At 38.0% G+C, this 21,919-nt stretch overlaps 1 protein-coding gene across 1 annotated transcript in view; it reads left to right on the forward strand.

Moving 5' to 3' along the window:
* The window catches only part of EFL1 (elongation factor like GTPase 1), a 170,855-nt gene that overhangs the window by 13,512 nt on the left and 135,424 nt on the right, over positions 1-21,919 (forward strand). Inside the window, 9 exon segments of the mRNA XM_075069672.1 lie at positions 5,450-5,477; positions 5,480-5,514; positions 5,516-5,584; positions 6,678-6,892; positions 12,110-12,233; positions 13,314-13,390; positions 13,532-13,668; positions 15,048-15,170; positions 20,477-20,576. Of these exon segments, the coding sequence (XP_074925773.1) occupies positions 5,450-5,477; positions 5,480-5,514; positions 5,516-5,584; positions 6,678-6,892; positions 12,110-12,233; positions 13,314-13,390; positions 13,532-13,668; positions 15,048-15,170; positions 20,477-20,576 (908 nt within the window).

Genomic DNA, 21,919 nt, shown 5'->3' on the forward strand with positions numbered 1-21,919 from the left:
GGGCACTGTGGGGTATGCAAGCATTGGAAGACATGGCTAGCTTTATGCTTGAATAGAATTGCCTTTTAATTTTTTTCACTATATGCACTTTAGCTTTTGTGGTGACATGTAGATTAATTTTTTTATTGCTTCTTTAACACATAATTGGTTAGATTTTTATAAAACTGCATGCATCCTTTTCATGAATATTTGTGATGTTTTGAAAATAGAAATGTTGGACTCTCCACTTCAATTTCCTGTTCAGTTAGGGAGCAGTTTTAAACTGAGCTTTCAGTGTCTCCATGAGGTACTTACTGGTGTCTCTGTAAAACAAGATAACTTTTCTGGGGAAAGTGGGAGACTGTTGTATTTACTTATTTTTGAATGACAACCAGAGAACTTCCAGACTGTGATTATTCTTTCTTCCTCTTTCTAGTTTCAGTTTAACCATTTCGTTAAAGTGTTGGGGAATTGGCTCACTTGTACTTAGATTATCCATTTTGAAAAGACTAGCCTTGAAAGAAATAAAATATATTTCCATGTATGTTGGTGTGAGGCTCCTGGAGTGTTTCCCCTAGCCCAGGAAGGACTAATGCCATGCCCCCAATCTGTTCAGGCTCCTCCTTCTGGGCACAGCTTTCTTCTTCACACCTAAAACTCATGAAGCTATTTCCCTGACCAGAGCAGGCTTCAGGGGTCTAGAGGCCTTTCTTCTTGTCTCTGTCATTGCAGCTCTAGGGCTAGCCATGGGGGCCCATCTACTTCCAGTTGCTCATCTAACCCACTAGCTGGCTTTTATAATCATCTGATTATGGTGATGTCAGTATCAGTTGGAAGGTAGCCGATCAGTCTCAGGTAAGACAGGGCTCCACTCATCTTAGAGGGCCAGCCATACTGTGTCAGTTGGTTTGAGCATTGTGAGACTTTGTGGATCTGTTACAGAAAACAAGCTTTAAGATTACAGTTTCATATGAAATTTAAAGAATCTCAATGTATCTAACTCACAAAACTAATGAAGAAGAATATATGAATTTGCTGCTAGCCTACTGCAGAATTTTGAAATGTTGGTAATTTTATGATGTTTTGTAATAATTGAACATTTAGGGTTCTGGCTCAAACTTGTCTTTTTAAAAGTTACTTTAAAAACAACAGTTTTCAATAAGGGAAATTCAGTTTTGAATTTGGGATATCAGGAGTGCAGTTTATCCCCATAAGTGATAGCTACTTGTGTTTATCTTTACATACTGCAGTACCAACTCTCTTGACTCAGTTACAGAGTATAATTTTTGTTCCATTAATTATAATTTAATGCAATAATAGTTAATATACATCATTTTTTGTCAAAATACACAATCTATTCTGTCCTAAACTCGTTTCTACAATTTTGGCCAAGCTAAAAAACTGATTAGGAAATTCCTGTAATTAAGTCATAGTATATAAAGAAGAAACAGCAAAAAGCCACTGAAACTAATTATGTTTATTCTTTCAAAGTACAATAAATATTGTTCAGGGGTAAAAGTGATAGAAAAACCAAATGTTTTGACTTACCAAGGCATGATGAAGATTCCTGGCTAACACATCTTGTTTTAAGTGGTGGTGTGGCTGTTGTCAGTCTCTCTTGGCTTATCTAGGAGTATTGCCTAACTAATTTTGTTGCATACTTGGATGTTGTCTTCAGAGACACATCTTATGCTGGAGCGACTGTCTTAGAGTGTGAATTTTTCTAGTTTGTTTAAACCAGAGGTTGGCAACCTTTGGCATGCGGCTCGCCAGGTTAAGCACCCTGGTGGGCCGGGCCAGTTTGTTTACCTGCCGCGCTGGCAGGTTCGGCTGGTCGCGGCTCCCACTGGCTGTGGTTCGCTCTCCCCCCCGCCCCCCATGTTTAAGCTTGAGGAAAACTTCTTTCAACTATTATTAAAGAAACATTCCCCTCCAGTGTTTGCAGACACAACATTTTAACTTTGTGACTATACATGAAAATTAGAAATGGTAACTGACTAGACCATATTGTCATTTCTAAGCTGAGTAGAGTGCAAAAATGAACAAATGATGAGTATAGATTTAAAAAAATTCTTCCATTTTTTTATAGTTTTAAAAAAGTATAACTTCTACCTTAACTGTGTCCCTGCCAGCAGGTATATGGGATCTTGGGGAGCAATTACCACACAGGTGGGGTGCCAATTAATTTCTTTATTAAAGGAAAAAGGAAGTGGTGGGAATTTAACAATAAAATATGAAGGGATGTGGGTGTATAGGGTGTTTACAATAGACAATGATGGGGGGGGTTCTTATGAATCATTTAGGGAGTTCTAACAGTGGGGGTACAGTAAGCTGGGGTCAGCCAAGGGATACATTAACAGTTAAGTAATTAAGCAATAACTTTAATAGCACACCTCTAGATATCAGTGAGGAAATGCAAGAATGTACCTAAAAAGAAATGCAAAATAAAATGCTAGCTTCTATATAAATGGTTAACGAATCTTAGAGAGAATGTATTAAGTGGTTAGTGGCCTTAGATACAATGTAACACATGGTATGAATGCATACAAAGTATATAGAAACGTGAGGCAACCAATGAGGTGGTTTAATGTTACAAGACATGTAGAAAATTGCTGACGTAACCTTGTGAGGCTGTGATAGCAAGAGTGGTATCCTAATGGCTGGGTCAAGGAAGGGGGAGGGGGGGTGTGGGAGTGAATGAATTAGAGTGAATGATTAGTGGCAACTGAGAGAGGGAGTGGACTGCAAGCAGCGAGAGGCTCTGGAGCCCTGCAAGGTAAGGACAACCGGCTAGAGAGAGGATTTTAAGCAGCACAGAGGGGATATATGAGCGGGGGAAAAACAGGCAACGTTCATGACCAGGAGGAGAACAGCAGGGGTTTTGGAAGCTCAGAGGGTGATGCAACGTGGGGGGCGGGGGCGCAGCAAGGAGTTTAGCGGAGAGAGTACAGATGCAGGGAAAAAAGCAGCAAAGGTTTGGGAAGTTATACAGGGTGATGCAGGACGCCTGAGATATCAGGGGGGGGGGGGGGAGGGTGCGGGCAGCCGGGTTGGCCCGCCAAAGCCGCCCCCCGCGCCCTCGCTGCGCCCCGCGGCCGCGCCCCGGCCGCCATCCCCGGTGGGGAGGGGGCGGAGGGGGGAGAAAGGAGTTGTAAACAGGGGAAAAGAATTAAATAAAATAAATATAAGATATAATAAGATATAGGAGCAAAAAGAGCAAACATATAACAAAGGAAGTGAAAATACAGTTGTAATCTTTAAACAAAACTTGAATTATTACAATAAGAAAACCAACTTATGGTGGCAACAACTTATGAATATGGGGAAGTTAACAAAAGTGGGCAGAGTGGTATGTGCAACATGGATGGTGGTCTGCAGCAGTGGATAACAGCATGGAAGCAGAGAACAGGCAAAGCCCACAGGACAGAGCTTAGCAGCGGCACAACTTATTTTTTAAGCAGCAAAGTAGCCAGCGGAGTTTAAGGGAAGAGTTTTAAGACACAGACCAAGGTTTAGCTTGAGTCTGTGGTGGTGGGGAGACAGATGCCAGCAGCTAAAATAAAAAATAAAAGTATAGAGAGTTTCACAGAGGGATTCTTACCAGCCCATCAAGGGAAGCGGCAGAGGCAAAGCAAGCAAGAACATCGAAGGCTAGGTATGGTCTCATAATCAGGAGATCTCTCAGCAGCAATTCGTTCTTCGTGGGGGCGGGGGTGGTCAAAAAACGGGGGTACGCTCCAAAATAAAATGAGAACGAGAAAGGACCCCTCAGAACCCTGGCTGATTCAGACCGGCAGCCAATGCAGGAACCTTCTGATGTAGTTTTACAAATGTCTGTTTTTCAAGGCAAACTCAGGAGTTTCCCGCCAGTACTTTTGATTGGCTCCTCTGTTCACAGGGGAAAGGAGGCACAGGGAAACTGTAGTGACAAGAGACATCTGGGCAGAGTCTGTGCAGTAGGTGACTCAAAGGCACATGAGGCCTTGACTCATGGCCCAAGATCTTAAAAACCACAATAGGTCTTGCAGCTCTGGACATTGCCTACCCTACACTGAGCCCAGGTTTAAGAAGGCGATAACAGGACTAATCCTTGAACAGGGGCAGAGGTCTCACTTCCAGCACAAATGGGCCATCCTTTGAGAAGGGCAATGGCTCTTGGTAAACACCTTAAGGGGCCCTCTTTGAAAGGCAGTGGCCCTGCTAAACAACTTAACAGCCAGGGAAGGGGCGGCACAGGAGGGAGAACAAATGGAGTATGGGGACAGCTGTAAAACAAATGGAATAGGGATAGCTGTAACAGACAACGATACTTCAACAATTTATCTTTTAAGAGTAAAGGGTGACTTTGTGGTGGCTATCTTAGTGTCTTTTAACACAGATTTTAATATGTTGTCTGAACATTTTGGCTATAGCTAAAGCTAGTAAGGCCAGATTTTCAAAGGTATTTGATGCTAAAGATGTAGCTAAAATATCAGTTGTGATTGGAAAGCACCTAAGCAGGAAATCATTGAGTTAAGTGCCTAACTGCTTAGGGCTTTTGAAAATTCCACTATCTACATTATTAGTTGTCTAAATGTGTTTGACAATCAGGCTCCGGTGTCCATACTATTATTAATGTCATAGCTAAGTGATATGACATAGAACTTTTATAACCATCACTTTTGTGTATTTAAAAGTAAATTGTTGTTTGATTCTAGGTGACAGGAGTATCTCATTAATCTGATAGACTCCCCAGGCATGTGGATTTCTCTTCAGAAGTATCAACTGCGTCCGACTCTGTGATGGTTGTATCATAGTGCTGGATGCTGTGGAAGGAGTCTGTCCACAGGTGATATTTAAAAAATTGATTGGAGCTGAGAGAATAGACAAAAATGTTTTAAAGTACATAAACAGAAGAGACTACAACACCAAGGTCAGAAGTTCTGTAAATGTACGCTCTTTTAATAAATTGTGTTGTGCATGGAAGTCTGATTTACTGCTGAGTGATGAGAGATTAATCATAGAATGTGTTCGTGAATATGGGTTGAGATGCTGTTCCTTGGTGTTGGAGATGTAGTGCAATGCTTCACTGGAATGGAATATATTACACAGAAGAGATAGAGTAAAGGAAAGTATAATTTTTTTTTCAGTTACATATTTTTCTTATTTGCTCTTTAAATATACTAAAATTCCAAATAACAGAATACTCTAATATATTTATCCTCCTATGATTATAAGATTTTTTTTTTGGTAAGAAATGTTTTTAAAATCTATGTTGCTATGAAAATGCTTTCTATGGCATATTTCTGTAATAACTAACTCCATGTATTGTATAACATCCACAGATATTTGACCAGAAGTCGATAATGTATTTTGTTTAAATTTGCTTCTAAACTAAATGGCTTCTCTTTAACATTGTAAGTATTAATTTTGTTATGTAGGGTTCTTAACAGTTTCACGCCTTTTTTAACACTTCTCTCTTTCTTACTAGACTCAAGCAGTTCTGCGACAGGCATGGCTAGAAATATCCGTCCAGTCTTGGTGATTAATAAAATTTGATCGTTTGATTGTGGAGCTCAAGTTAACTCCTCAGGAAGCATCCTCACTTAAGAATATATTAGAACAGGTATGAGGCTTTTACAGTGCAACATTAAGACAACACATTTTGCAGTTCCCCCTTTTTCTCAGTGCTCTAGTTGGAGGAAATTGCTGGCACTTTCTGCCCTTTTTATTTGGATAGAAGCAGTGCAAAATGTAACCAGTTTTCCCTGCCTTCTGATAGTCATGCACTGTTGTATTTATTTTAATTAAACCTTTTTAAGAAAACATAAGATTATTTAATAGCTATTCCTCTTTACCCTTCTGGGCATTTATAATGTACACAGCTCTGAAAAGAATACAGAGTTCTTCTCTACAAGCCAGCAGGAGGCATTCTCACAGTGTTTGTGACATATTTCAGAGATTTGATAGATATATACTATTTTTAAAACCCATGTTTACTATATATTGTTTGAGTTCTTTGGAGGTAGAAATAATACTGTATTTATAATCTCAGAAATAGTGACTGCCTAATTTAGGGTTGGAATTGTTAATAGTCATCTGTAAATATTTAATTATAAATTGATTTCTCATTAATGGTTTGAGAAAGCTGTAAATATAGTTATTTCCCTATATGTCATATCCTACTTTCTGTTTTTATTTGTTTTACTTATTGAAAATAATAATTCACCATTTCTCATTGTGAAAAAGGATACTTTTTTTTTTTTAAAAGCTGAGAACTAAATCCCATTAAGACTAGATATTTGTGAAGTATTACAGACATGGGGTGAAATCCTGGTCCCACTGAAGTCAGTGGGACAACTCCCATTGACTTCAGTGGGGCCAGGATTTCATTCACAATATCTATATATTAACTTCTTTGCTACGCTTAAGCAAACTGCCTTTGGATGTTTATGCAACAGTGCTATGATTAGATAATTGAAATCTTCTTTGTGAAAAGATTTCACAGGTTGTTTGCAGAGTTTTTTAGAGTACTAACTATAATTTTCTGTGTCAAGTGTCAGAGGGGTAGCCGTGTTAGTCTGGATCTGTAAATGCATCTGACGAAGTGGGTATTCACCCACGAAAGCTCATGCTCCAAAACGTCTGTTAGTCTATAAGGTGCCACAGGATTCTCTGCTGCTTTTATAATTTTCTGTGGTCTTACATATGCTTCCTAGGTTAATGCAATCACTGGAGCTCTTTTCACCTCTAAAGTCCTAGAAGAAAGAGCTGAGAAAGAAACAGAAACTCAAGGGATTTCAGATTCTGTACATGGAGATCAAGTTTATGACTGGAGTGCTGGCTTGGAAGATACTGATGATTCACATCTTTATTTCTCACCAGACCAGGGGAATGTGGTATTTGCCAGTGCAATTGATGGCTGGGGCTTTGGGTAAGTAAATAAGTGTAGGATTTCATTAAAGTGTCATTTATCATATTTAATACTAAGGCAGCTGAAAAATCTTTTGGATTGGTTTAAATACTTTTTAGAGATAACCATTTTGCATTTTCCTGTACGTCCAACTGCATGTGAAAGTTGAGTAGTCTTTTTTTTTTTTTTTTCCCCCAAAGTTTCAATTCATGTTCTTGAAATAAATCACTGTTTTGGTTCTTGACCGTTACAGTTTCGAGGATTTTATGTTCTCCCAAAAATATTTTCTTATACTATGATGTTTAGTCGCTGTCTGTCTTTTAGGTTTCTGCATACACACACATTTCATTTTGGTTTTCTTGTGACTTTCTATGAATTTTTTTTTGTATTTCAGCAGATATTTGCACATCAGTTACACAGCGATGGCAGAGATATTACATTAAATCATAAGAAATCAAGCATAAAACAGCTACAGAAAACAGAATTCCATATTTCATAGTGTGTTATTAAGGGCATATTTTTTTTAATTTCTTTGCTTACGTTCTTATTTTAAGTGCCTGTTTTTAGCTTTTTGTTTCAGAAAGTGTAGGTGGGTTGTAATAAAGATTTATAAACATTTTGATTGTTTACCACAAGGTGGAGTGCTTGTCTTTGTCTTTAACATGTACTTGAAGGGATACAGCCCATTAATTTAGGTTCAAATTTTATATTTTTTATTGATGATTTGACAAAATTAAATTTTAATGTTTCTTTAAAAAAAAAAAGTTAAAATTGGTCTTTTGTTTGAAGTTAACTATTTCCCTGTGAAGTTTGTAACCCAAACACAACAGCTTTATGCCAATGCATAAGAATCAGAAAGCAAAATTGACTGCTTTAGTTTCATTATCTACTCAGAATAGCACGTAAGAAGTAAACTAATAGTATAAATAGTGCAAAGGAAATTAGATTTTAAAAATGCTTTCAGTTCTAAATAGTCTAAGGTTGTGCTAGCCGCACTGGGAGGAATTTGTCCATTATTTTTAATCTGACAGTATCCCTCTAACACTCACTATTCAATGGAAGTAACTGTTTTAGTAATAGTCCTGCAATTCCAGTGTTTAATGCTAGGATTCTCATGTTATGCCTCTTCTCTCTACCTAGTCTGACTCCTTCATCCTGGAAAGGTTCAGTTAAAACAGTTGCAATGCAATTTAGGTTCAAGATGAAATTAGTTATAATATTTGAAGGTGGGAGAACTAGATTCTCTCTTAGCATTTTTTTTTAAACATAAGCAGAGATGAGAGGGTAGCCCTGGGAAGTTTGAGGTGTGTCTGTCACTTACCCTTTCTTTCCAACTTCTGCAGTAGTAGGTGTGTGGGAGAGAGAATTTTGGTTGAGGGTGCATGTACAATTGTAACATGATCCTAGCAGTGACTGCATGATGATAGATGCAGTCAAATGATGTTCCTAACTAGAACGTTTGCTTATATCTCGTAAATTATGTAGCCACTTTTTTGAAGCTGACTGTGATCATAAAGTCACTACAACTGCCTTATTAAATGGAAAGATGAACATATCTTGTTCATAAATGTTGGGTGAATGTAATGCTTTTTGGTAAAAGTGATGCTATATATGGTTTGATTGGCTGACTTCTTTTTTTGTCACTTCTGTTCACCGATAGTTCCATTGCAGATGGTTTGTATGCAAACATGTCAGAAAATATATTTATTTTTCTAACACAAAGAACTAGATTAAAAGAATATGGCAGAAACTCAGTCTTGAGAGTTTGACACAGATGAGAACTCCCTGATATACTTTCAGGGAGCACTTGTCATATATCATTCTTGATGTAGGTTTGATTCATACACAGACAGTGGTTTAGAACAAAGTTTATGTGACATGATGGGAAAGTGTTCATAACAATCATTTATGTGGGAATTTTTAAGGCTACATGGGATGGAAGGGGCGCTGATTGAGATTGAAGCTGCAATACATAATGAGCTCTCAAATATTTTTTCTTGGACACTGACTTTGCATATGGGTTTTTTGTTTTGCTTTTGTTTCAAATCAGTTAACGTTTGATATGTAGTGGTAACAAAATAGCATTTCTGTATAGTAGAAAGTTTGATGGGTTTTTAAGCTTTATTGGTCACATAACTGATGATTAAGTGCGGTAAGGTAGGGAGTTGTGTTGGTCTGTTTTTACTTAAATGTTTACTTTGTATCTGCTATGGGCTGGTTCTTGTGTGTTTAAAATATAAGCTGGGGTGCCCAGGACTGAAAATGGGTTGCATGTGAAAGACTGAAATCTAAATAAATAATCACAAGCCAATTTATTATTATGTAAGCTTCCCATGGTAAAAGGATTTTAAGAATATGACCTGAGCTCGTTTGTGCATTTGTTACCTTGGTGTGCTGGAGAGAATAGAAAAGCTTTTTGATTATAATATGGCAGTATAATACAGACATAAGAGAGAGTTTGAAATAGGTCCAAGTTTGTTTGCAAAAGACAATACAACTCAATGTTAAGATTCCCCTCAGGTTAATTTGATGGATTACTAAAATGTAGAAGCTTTTTCTTTCATTTTAAGACTTGAAATTCTTAGTAAATTGTATTATTTTGGTTTCTTCATGTACAGGACAGTATCTCAGCCAAGGGAGCACTCCTGGAGCTCATGAGTCTCCTGTTGGAATCTTACTTGACTTAAGTCAGCTGTTTTCTGTCTTGAATCTATATATAAGTAATAGAATAGCTTCTGTTATTCTATTTTCTGAAGTATACAACTTCCTACAGCTTAAACAGAACAGTGATGGTGTTGTCTGTAGTAGTTTCCTGGTGCTGCTTATTCTGTATCTTTTTCCTGTGTCATCAGAAAAATGCTTTAATGTTTTTGCTACAGTTGGATGAAAACTATTTGGTCGAAGGGACCTTTTCTTTTTTTTTTTTTTTTTTAAGTAGCTGGCATCGTCTGGTTTAGTGATGGCAGTGGTAGAAGTTCCTTTAAATGAAAAAAGGAGCATTTTCTTCTTAATTAATCTCAGGAGGATCTGTCCAGGCTGCCAGCATGACCATCTGGTGAAATGTGGATCAATGAAGCATTTGCCTTAATCAAGACAGGTTCTGGCTGTTAAAATGTTTTGTAGTACTATTCCTAAGGAGATTCCACGTTTTCATGGTGGAGTAAATGAAGTCATTATATAGTGTTAGCCAGATCCAGTGCTGTGAATGGTGCATCTGCTTTTCTCATCAAGTCCAGGTGTTGAAAGGATGCAGTAAATCTGTATACAGCAGTCACTGACATACAACAAATCATGAGGGTTTTTTCCCTTCCAAAGCCTTAGGGTAAGCTGATGAAAAAAGTACATTCCTGAAATTTTTTCAGAGGCATAATTTATATGTCACTGACTTGGACAGGTTATTAATGTCTTTCGTTAGGAGTGTGAAGTCCTAACTAGAAGACTCTACAGGTTCCGAAGATAGATGATCAGATACCAGTGTGGTATAAATATTATTGCCCTAATCTGATACACATGTATATGTCTGTCTGTCTCTCCTCTCTGTATAAACTCTTACTTTTATTTCCTCTCTTTACAAGTGATAATGTACAAATTACAATATGTAGAAAGAAATGTTTTACAATGATTATTTCTCTCTGCCTTCTTACTGTTTAAAGATAAATCCTTTTGGATTGAAAAGATAGCTTTTTTGTGTACAGTGAATCAAATTAGAAGTCAATTAGCAAGACTTGTTTGACTCAAAATAGATATATCCTTCTTGTTTGAATATACTGGATAATTAAGTCACATAAATACCAAGAAAAACTGCCAAAAGTGTCAGGTAAAACGTTTTATTTTATAAAACATAACATACTTTGCCTTTGGCCATTTTCCATGAATGCATTTTTGTATGGCCAGACAGTTTTTGTATTCTAAAAATTGTGTATTCTAAAAATTTGGAAACATATTCCATAATAAGTTCCAAAAGCAATGTTGAAGAATATATGATCATGAAATCTATACTTAAAGGGAGATGTTTTCATTTTATGGCTGACACAGCTTAACAAGATTTATGTAAATCTTCCCGTGAGTATATCACTCAGGTGATCTATGATCTGTAGTAGCTATTGATTGTTTTCTGCGTGGGAGTTAGGCCATTTAGGGTTAACGTCTTAAGATCTACCTGTCTGAAAGACTGCCTCTATTCCCTTTTGATATTACTGTACTGCAGTCACGATGAGCAGAGGAGCTCAAGTTGGAGACCTCATAGCGTAAAAGAAAGGGAATTGCTGGTAGTGTTCTTAGCGAGGGGTTTTTAGAACTCTCTCTCTTCCATTGGTCTGAAATAGCCTGCATTTGTTGTCTTTCAGTGTCCACTATAAAGCCAATTTATTCTCCCTTGCTGTTGGAACCATGTGAGGAACCATTGTGCAGGTGTTAGGGTTTTTATTTAATTCTTTATTTTTCCCTTGATATTGATTTGTATGGGAGTTAGGAGGCATTTTTGGAGTAGTTCCTGCAGGAAATAGATTTGTTATAATTGTATCTATAAATATTGGCAAAGTCACTGGGAGCTGAGGATAGGCAGTCTTTCTTTTTTCTGTATATATAATCAGTAGCATAGCATAATCCTAGCATGGCTTTAGGTTTTATCATTGCAATTCTGGCCACAGACCCTAATTAAAAAACCTAACATGGTCCTTTCCACAGAATGAATTTGGAATTCCTTACTTAATATGAATAATGTTTTATGTTGTAAATTTAAATTAATGGAGATGTACTTATCTCCTAGAACTGGAAGGGACCCCAAAGGGTCATCGAGTCCAGCCCCCTGCCTTCACTAGCAGGACCAAGTACTGATTTTGCCCCAGATCCCTAAGTGGCCCCCTCAAGGATTGAACTCAGAACCCTGGGTTTATGAGGCCAATGGTCAAACCACTGAGCTATTCCTCCCCCACATATAATGTCATGTGCAATGACATTATATAAACATCAGTTACTTTAGTTAGAATAAGGTTCAGACTTCAAGTTGGTCTTTATGTAAAAAAAAAAAAAGTTTAAACTAATAAGAGATGTACATTAAATATTGTTACTTTGAAAATTAAGTGCCCTGAACTAAAAAGAAAACAGAAACTGTGGGGGTGAAATAAGGATGCAAGACTACTTAGATATGAATATCACAAAAGTTGACACATGCTTACGTTGATAAGTGTAAAGTTGTGCATACAAATTTGTATCAAGATAGATTTTTCTTTCTTTTAGCATTGAGCATTTTGCAAAACTGTATAGTCAAAAGATTGGGATCAAACATGCCGTACTTTTGAAGACCTTGTGGGGAGATTATTATCTAAATACAAAGGCAAAGAAGATAATGAAGGGTGAACAGGTAATATTGCTGAGATACATGTTACTGTGAAGCTCCTTGTTGACCTTTTTATCTTTGTTGAAAAGAAATTATAAGGTTTTCTGTCAAATATCCATGGGTAATACATTATTTGACCTGAAGCCTGATATTCTCTAATTCCATTCCTCATAGTATGGTATGAAAATTCTGACCTCAATTTTTTTTTAATTAATATTTCGTAAATAGAATTAATAGCCTCTCATTCACTGGGGCAGATTTGCCTCAGGAGATTAGTGGTGAATCTGGCTGTTGGAGGGATTCCTCTTGCACAAAAGAACTCTTAGGTATCTTAGAGCTAGCATACCACTTCCTACATGCCTCATTTCCATGCCCAACATACGGGGCATACCAGCAGCCAGGCATCAGGGAACAGAGATGCTAGCCATGCCTCTAGAGAGAAAGATGAGAGCTGGTGGGAGAGAAAAGGTGTATGGGAGCCACTAAGGCAGTTCTGTGCTATCTGTGGCTTCTCCCAGTTCTAGAGCAGTTTTGCTTTAGGAGGGCATCGTAAACGTGCCCTCCAAGACTAGAGATTATTGCCTCAATAGTCACTCCATTGCTTCATGGAGTGAATATGGTATCTTTAGCCTATAAAAACCATGGCTGGGAATCTTCCATTCCCTTGTATGAAGTATTTCCACTATTAAACTTTGGAGAGCAGAGCAGTTTCTCTCCCTCTTCATTTAGTATTGTTTTTCTTCTGTCTGTATAAGTGAGAATTAAGACTTACAAAGTAGCTGATACCCAGACTCAGGACAGGCATGATCAGTGCTGGTAAGTCACTCTTATTAAAAATTAAACCTTTTGTCCTTTGACTTTTTTGGTGGCATGTGGTCCAATAACTTATTCCATCTAAATTTGATTAGGGCTGTTGATTTACCTCACGTTATATACAGACAGATTAACAACAGATTTAATCTAATTTGACTAGCTTTAAACACTATTTGTGGAGGTTGGTCATTTAATCATGCAGGACTATTCACTGTGAAACTGATCAATGCTAAGCTATCGGCTATGTAATGCTTATTCACTCTCCTAAATATTGTGTGTGTACTCTTCTAGTCAAAAGGAAAGAAACCTCTGTTTGTGCAATTGGTGTTGGACAATATCTGGAGTCTATATGAAGCTGTTCTGAAAAGGTAGGAGAAGTCTCAATGTTCGCTTTAAATCCTTTTCACATGCTTTTTGCAGAGATGAAGATGCTTGAAATATTCTGATTATCACAATCAAATACTGTAGATGCTTGTTACATATCATTCTGCTGCTGTTTTTTTCCATAGAGACAAAGAGAAAATAGATAAAATTGTCACCTCTTTGGGATTGAAAATTGGTGCACGCGAGTCGCGTCATGCGGATCCTAAAGTTCACCTCAATGCCATTTGCAGTCAATGGTTACCCATATCCCAGGCAGTCCTCTATATCCTTAAGAAAAAGCTATTTGGTGGTTTACCAGCAGTTTTTAGACTTCAAAGGGTTACCTATGTATTTTTGTATAATTTGTATAAAGTGTTGTTTTTTTTAAATGTACCTGTATATCTAGTTTTATACATCTTTGTCTTTTTAACTAATATATGTGATTTACAAAAATGTAGCTCTCCTAAAGGCATTCTCCCTCCCATTCCCTGTTTCCAAGATAGCTGTTCTTTATAGCTTTTCTCTTGAGTACCTGCACCAGGGGAGAGGGAAACTGTACTGAAGTTAACTCTTTGTTTAATGGGCCCAGATAGTTTTCCTGCACCTATCACAACATGGAATATGTGTAGTACCAGAATCACTGCACAGTGGGAAATAGAGAGTTTGTAATGGTGCTCATTGTATATCGAATAGTTGACTATAATTATTTGAAAAGCAGCTAATAAGTTAATCAAGCTGGTGTTTATGTGAAAAAAAGTAATTTTTTTCCAAAAAGAGATAATCGTTAGCCATATTTTACAAGTTGAACACTTAAGCTTTCTGATGCTGGGAGGATTTGCTGATGTCAAAAGCTGCTCCAGTCTTCCAAGAACTTGTTTCGGTGGTGATTCTGTTGGTCATGGAGGCTGTCTTGGCACTGCAATAAATTCCCATTAGTTTCATCTGATAATTTAGTCTACTTTATCAATTCAATACCCTCTTAATTCTTTCTTTTCCTGTTACTTTTTTCTAATAAACTGCTTTTTTGTCAAGTCACTTTGTAGACCTTGTCCATTAATTATCAATATAAAATTTTTCTAAATTCTTACTATATCTGTTGTGGACTAGTTAGTGAGGCATGTGAATATGGCCTTTCTGCATGGAGTCATCTTTCCCTGCGTATCTTCCATTTCTGATTCAACTTCTCACCAGGTTACACTCAGAAGTGGTTTTGTTCCTTTCTAATCTGATGTTTGCTGATATAGTCCTAATGAATTTCAAAAAATCTTACCTGGTATGTTTTCAGTCTGTTTCTCTTATTGATAAAATGATTGAGATTTAAAGCAGTTTATGCCATCCACATAAGTATATTGATGGACCTGTTTTCTCTGTTCTGATATTCAGTTACATTTAAGTAATTTGTCTCTGATTTCCACCATCTTGGTGTTCCTGCATGTATGTGTGCATTTTTTTGAAGTCTTTTGAGGTCGGATGGGCTTACAATATGCTTCTATTTTGTAGTTTATTTGATCATAAATGTATATTTTAGAAAGTCTTTTGAAGGATTGCTACATTGGCAGTTGGTACACACAAATGGTAACATTTGATAAATACAATATCTGCTGTATATACCTAATTTCTAGTTAATAAAGGTTTCTGTACATCCTTAACAATGTGCTTTAGCTATGGTGTGTAGTAAACTCCCCAGTCCTCTTGATATTACTGCTGAGAGGGTAGAGAAGTTGATGTGTGTTGGAGCTAGAACTTTTGATTCGCTACCCCCAGAAACTCAAGAACTGAAAAAGAGTGAGTAAATGTTTTCTCAACAGCTTGAAAATAATGTCAGGTTTGTTTTTTTTAAATGAACTCACCATATTTGTCTTTAGGTCATGAGTTATGTATAACCTCTGCTTTGCTGCTGTCATTTAGTGTCCATGCTGTCATTCACCAGATCTTTGATTATGCTGTGCTAGAGTATTAGACATCTTATTATATTGTTCAGTATGTTTCTGAAACCTTGTGCGTTGCATTGCTTTTAGACCTCTCAAGTTGCAAATAGAATAAGATAACTCCTCACTTAACATCCTCCCACTTAACGTTGTTTCGAAGTTACATCACTGCTCCATTAGGCAACATACTCGTTTAAAGTTGTGCAATGCTCCCTTATAAAGTTGTTTGGCTGACTTTACAAGGGAGCATTGCACAAGTTCCTCTTCTCTGCCTCCTCCACCTTCCTCTCAGCGCTTCCCCCGTGCTTAGGACTTTCTGGGAGGGAGGGAGCAAGTGGGTAAGCTCTGTCCCCCGCCCTTCCCATCTCCCCCCCCCCAGCAGGCATGGCCACCTGGAACACAGGGGCTTTAGGGGCTATAGGGCCCTGGGCTAAGGGGGCCTTGGGGCCCTGACCTGCAGCTCTAAAGCCCCTTTCAGAATGCGACTCTGCGAGCACGGGCTGGAGGACTCAGGAGGAGTAGGGGCAGCACTTTTCCCTTCAAAGCCGTCCAGAGAGAAGCAGCGCTTTGAAGGAGAAAGTGCTGCTTCTCTCCGGCCGCTGGCTGCGCGGTTGCCCCTGCTCCTCCTGAGTCCTCCGGCCCTTGGAGGAGCAGGGGCAGCCGTGCAGCCAGTGGCCAGAAAGAAGCGGCACGTTCCCTTTCAAAGCCGGCCAGAGAGAAGCAGCGCTTTGAAAGGGAGAGCGACGCTTCTCTCCGGCCGCTGGTTGCACAGCTGCCCCTGCTCCTCCTGAGTCCTCCGGCCCATGCTTGCAGGGCTGCATTCCGAAAGGAACATTAAAAGCTGCAGGCCAGGGCCCTGGTGCCCCCTTAGCCCAGGGCCCTGCAGCCCCTAAAGCCCCTGCGTTCCAGGTGGCCCTGTCTGCCAGGGGGCAGCTCCCAGAATCACGGCCATGGGGGTGGTGCTGTGCTGCGCAGAGCCATCTGCACACTCACTGCACCAAACAGGAACTGCCCCAGCTAAGTGTTCTGCACCTCCTGCCTGCCCCAGCTCTGAGTCGCCTCCTGCACCCCCACCCTGAGCACCCTCCTGCACCCTAACTCCCTCCTAGACCTCACCCCCCACCCTGAGCCCCCTCCTCCACCCTAACTCCCTCTCAGACCCTGCACCCCCAGCCCTGAGCCCCAGGGGTAAGCCAGAGGCACCTCCCCAGTACAGTACTGTACAGTATATAGTGTCTTTTGTCTGCCCCCCAAAAATTTCCTTGGAACCTAACCCCTTGCATTTACATTAAATCTTATGGGAAAATTGGATTCATTTAACATTGTTTCACTTAAACTTGCATTTTTCAGAAACATAACTACAACCTTAAGTGAGGAGTTACAGTATATTAGTGGCTTAAATTATGTATGTAGGGTTTTGAGAGAAGGGTAGGAGGTGAGAATTGTCTCCTGTTGTCTAGAACTAAATGCAAATATAATGAGGGAATTGAATGCTATGCCAAGTTAAATATATAGTCACTAGATGTTTAAACTTGGATCTGATGTTTATAGGTATATTGATCAGCTATGCCCATCTGATGGTATCATAGTGTAAAATTCATGTTCAGTTGAATTGGCTGTGTCTTCAAATAATCTTTAAGTCTATGTTAGAACAAATTAGTCTACTGTACCCTAGTAATGCATGGAAAGGTAGTCTAGCAGGCTCATCTTCTCTTGTTTCCATAGGAAAGTGTTGTTCATAACAAAGAAAGCTATTCTGTTGAGTCTATACAGGCAGTAAATTCATAGTCGAAACCTTGAAGATAGCATTAAGATTTTAAACCATGAGTACATATGGATTTATTATTGAGAAAATGCTTCATCATTTGTTTAAAAAATAGTGTGGAAATTAATTCTGGCATTTGAATGGGGAAACCTTTTTTGTACTGAGTGTTGCAGATGCCCGTTAAGAATAATTATGACTTACCAAATTTTTTCCTATACAGATCAGTTAATAGTTTAACTGTCATTTCTAGGGGCGGGTGTGTGTCACAAAACCAAAAAGTTTAAAAGACAATATGCTGTGGTATAATATCTAAAAAATACAGCAACACTCTCAAAATGTCATTTTCAGCCAAACAAAATAATTATAAAATATTCTACTTGAGTGCAGTCTGATCACAGAAGATAGGTAAATTTAGGCAAAAAAACAAAACAGAAAAAATGAGGACTTTATGCATCATTCGCTTTTCTACATCTTAAACATTGTATATAACATTGGTGAAATACTGACATAACTTCATTTCTTAAAATGTAATCGAGATTTCATAATTTTACTATTTTGGCAGAATGACCAGAAAGATTAAGTTGTTTCCCAGTTAATCTTTCATTTAGTAGTTTCCCTTCCTTGTGAGAGAGACCAGAGCAATTGTGAAATCCTGATCCCATTGAAGTCAATGGGAGTTTTGCCATAAACTTCAGTGGGGCGAGGATTTCACCTCAGGTTCTGGCAGCACTACTAACCTCAGCCAAATTATTTCTTCTTTGAAGAACCATATCACCAATAACCACAGATCTTACTAATGGATGGAACAGATGTTGGGTTTCTGAAGCTCTGTAAGCAAAGTATGTCAAGACTGATATACAGCACTGAGTTCAAAGCTATTAAAAGTAACAGGAACTAGAATGACCCAAGTTCAATAATTGCACTCAGATGCAGGCAATAATAGAAGAGCTATTAAGAGCTAGACATGATTTTAAGCTTACAGACTAATCATGAGCTCACATATGAGCAAGCACGTAGTGGACCTAATCCTGCAAGTGCCTCTGCATGTACAGATCCTCGTGTCTGTGCATAGCCACACTGGAGTCAGTGGGGCTCTGCGTTTGTACGAGATCACATACATGGACGCTCTTGCAGACATGGGGCTTGATAGCGAAGCAATCCTAAAATTATTTTTTATGGATAATATATTGACTGCATGCTGTTTTTCTTTAAGAATTGGAAGCTGTGCTGATTCTGTTAAATATGAGAGAGCTCTTTCCATATGATTATTTTTCTTCTCTTCTTCTATCCCCTACCCTCACAAATGGTGGGCATCTGTGAATGTCAGTGCTTTCCTCAAAAATAGACATTGCTAATGATCCACCAGATTTCAAATTAACAATAAAAAATAGTTTAATGGGAAGAAAATATGTTTCTCTAGGTTACTGTTTGCTAATCTGTGGTCAAAAGAATTTATCCTGGAGAAAACTGATTTCTACATATATTTACACTTCACACCTAAACTACATTACTGAATTTTGAAATGAAATTAAAGGGGTGTATAACTCACTCTTAATACGTGTTTGAATTAAAATACGGACAGAAATTATGTATGTCTTGAAAGGGTAATTAACAAATAATCTTTGTTTTTTTGATAGAGCTGGAGATGGTGAAGTTGTATTAAATATTTAACAGAATTGAAAATCAAAGTTGATAAATATTAAAAATGACGTTGGTTAGATATAATGCCCAGTATATATGTGACCGTGCCCTCTCCAGGAAGGGAACTTCAGTAGAAAACATCTTATTTTCTCCCTACATCCTGGTAATCCTAAAGAAAATATAATCAGATTTTTCACCTTTCTGTAGGAAAGGATGTAATCAAATAGGAAACCACATATTTTAAGTTCAGTCTGCACTGGATTCATGTTTATTACAGAATGCAATCGTAATACCATGTAATAAAAAGAGCCCCTCTGTTCTGCTTTAGGAAGTATTCAAGTAGAACTAACAATAGAGGGAAGATGTATGTTTAAAATGCTAATAACAGCTCAAAGTGTGTGTCTGAACTTTAGCTACCTAAATATTTACGTAACTTCATTTCTATAGTAATGACATTATGTTTGAGAGAGCTTCAAGAAATCCATGGGGATGGAGCTTATCATTGTCCAATTGGCAGTCCTTCAGTTTCGTTTTCTCAACTAGTGGGAACTGTTTAATCCATTTCTTAATGAAGCAAAACAATCAAATATATTGACCTCCATAAGCCACACTGAAAATTATGGCAATAAAAGTTAATCAGAGGAAATCTCCTACTTGTTATATCTGTTGATTGTTCTCAGTTATGAAAATATAATTATATTCCTTGCTATTTTAGTGAGTGTCTTATTGCTTCACAGTAATAGTCCTGTAGGTTGTTTGGCCAAATAATTTACAGGGTGTTTTCTGACTATATTAGATCAAAAGAAGAGTTAGTTTTCTATGTTTATAAGACATTCCTCTGAACAACTTATTTTGTTTAGCATTTGACATTTTGTTTTTTACCAGTTAAAGAAAAAATATTGTAGATATACAAAATGTGCTCAGAGATGTACAAAAATAAATGTAAAGGCACTTGTAGTGTAATGGAACTCATTTACAATGGTCTCAAAAGTACAGAAATTGAAAAGAGGGAAATACCATACAAATGCCTCATATTGAGATTTTTAGGTCAGTCATCCTGCAAGGAGCTCCATGTTTGCTGGACTCCCATTTAAAATCAGTGGAGATTCATGCAGGCATTGACATCCAGTTCATTTACAGCTACTTGGAGGATCATGCCTTGCTTTTGAAAGAAAGAAAAGAACTTGAGACAGTAGGCTAGATGGCTCAGCATTCTAGCGTTAAATTGTGCCTTACTTTTCAGTCTAATCTAAATCAAGGTCCTAAATGTTATTTTGATATTTTAAGATTATTTCATTTTATTTGAGTGTTTGTAATTTGTCATCCATTACTAAGAATTTTCATTTTCACAAATTTTCTCCCCTTCTGATTTCATGGTTGTGGAACAGACTTGAAGGTACACCTCTACCCCGATATAACGTGACTCGATATAACATGAGTTCAGATATACGCGATAAAGCAGCGCTCCGGGGGGTGGGAGGGGTAATCAAAGTAAGTTCGATATAACATGGTTTCACCTATAATGCAGTAAGACTTTTTTGGGCTCCAGAGGACAGCGTTATATCGAGGTAGAGGTGTATAAGCAAACTGATCTATTATTAATGCTAAATCAGTGTCTCCTGCTCCTGTTAATTTACTCATTGACATGTTCTGTACAAAACAGAAAGAAAAGGTATGTATAATGCATAAAAAAAATGAATAGTCTTTATCCACAGTTTTGTAAAATTGCATCATCATTTCCTTTCACATTTGTTTAGTGTTCATGAAATGCAGCAGTGAAGACACAGCCCCAGTCATTGTCTTTGTTTCCAAAATGTTTGCAGTTGATTCTAAAACATTACCATGCAACAAACCAAGGTAAGAAAAATGTACCATTTGGCCATCATCCACATTGATAACACTGGGTACCTACAACTAAGGTTCCATCACTCCAATGTAACTAAGTTATAGTGAAAGTTTCGATAGATTTCTTTCGATGTAAGGAAGTTATTCATTATTCTTCTTTGAAATAACATCAAGTGGTTTAAACAAGGAGAAGGATCACTAAATAAATTTAAGACTGACTCTTTTGCTTCATGTTTCATTTTGAAAATTTAGTGTACAAGTTGAAGATTAACTTAAATCTTTTGTCAAAATCTAAAAAGTACTCTTATTTGGAAAACAACATGATTACTCAAAATCCCATCCCGATACATATTGCTCATTATTATTCAAAGATTACTCTTTGATAACATGTTTCTCTGACATCCTTTTGTTGTGACAGTGGAGTACTTTAGATGAAACTGTCTCAAATAATTTATCAGATTCTATTAAGAGGAAATAAATTTCCTTGAGATGTTCATAATAATGGGTTTAGTTGTAACCTTTAATCTCTGTAAATCTCTTGGGTATTTTAAATAGTTTACAACTCTATTAAGTAGCCTCTTCCTAGCTGTATGATTGTGAATAATACTAGGACTGCTTTTTTCAGAATGAATGAATATAGATGTGGAAAAGCATTTAAGAAAATACTTGTCCTCTTATTTTATTAGATCTTTGCCTATTACTGTTTCACTTAGTCTTCATATGCTGAAACTTGTTTACTGACTGAAATTGGTGTGGCTAATTGCCATATTTAATATTTGAAAATAGGGCTACTATTTCTATAGTTTTACACACAGACAATTCGCTGATGCTAAAATCTCACTTGAATTTTCTTTCCTTTATATTGTGATCTAACAAAAATCTTCTAGACAACATTTTAAGTCTTTATATACACCTCTATCCCGATATAATGCAGTCCTCAGGAGCCAAAAAATCTTACTGCGTTATAGGTGAAACCACATTATATCTGGGAGGAAAGGCTGTGCCTTCCCAAACAGCCTGGCCCCACCCCCTATCCGACCCCCACCCACTTCCCATCCCCCTCAGAACTCCTGACCCATCCAACCCCCACCCCACCCCGCTCCTTGTCTCCGACCACCTTATCCAACCCCTCGGCCCTGGCCTGGCACCCTTAACACGCTGCTCAGAGCAGCATGTCGGAGCCATCCCTAGAGCGATGTGGGGACCCGGACAAATCAGCCTGCCTGCTAGTCTCCTCACCATCTGCCCAGTGCTCCTGCCTGCATGGCTGCTGCTCACCTCCTCACTTCACCTACCCACCCGCCTGCCCGCCACTCACTTCTCCGCTAGTCTCCTCACCATCTGTCCGGCGTGCC

The sequence above is a fragment of the Chelonoidis abingdonii genome, chromosome 9, assembly GCF_003597395.2.
Source record: "Chelonoidis abingdonii isolate Lonesome George chromosome 9, CheloAbing_2.0, whole genome shotgun sequence".
Taxonomy (NCBI): Eukaryota; Metazoa; Chordata; order Testudines; family Testudinidae; genus Chelonoidis; species Chelonoidis abingdonii.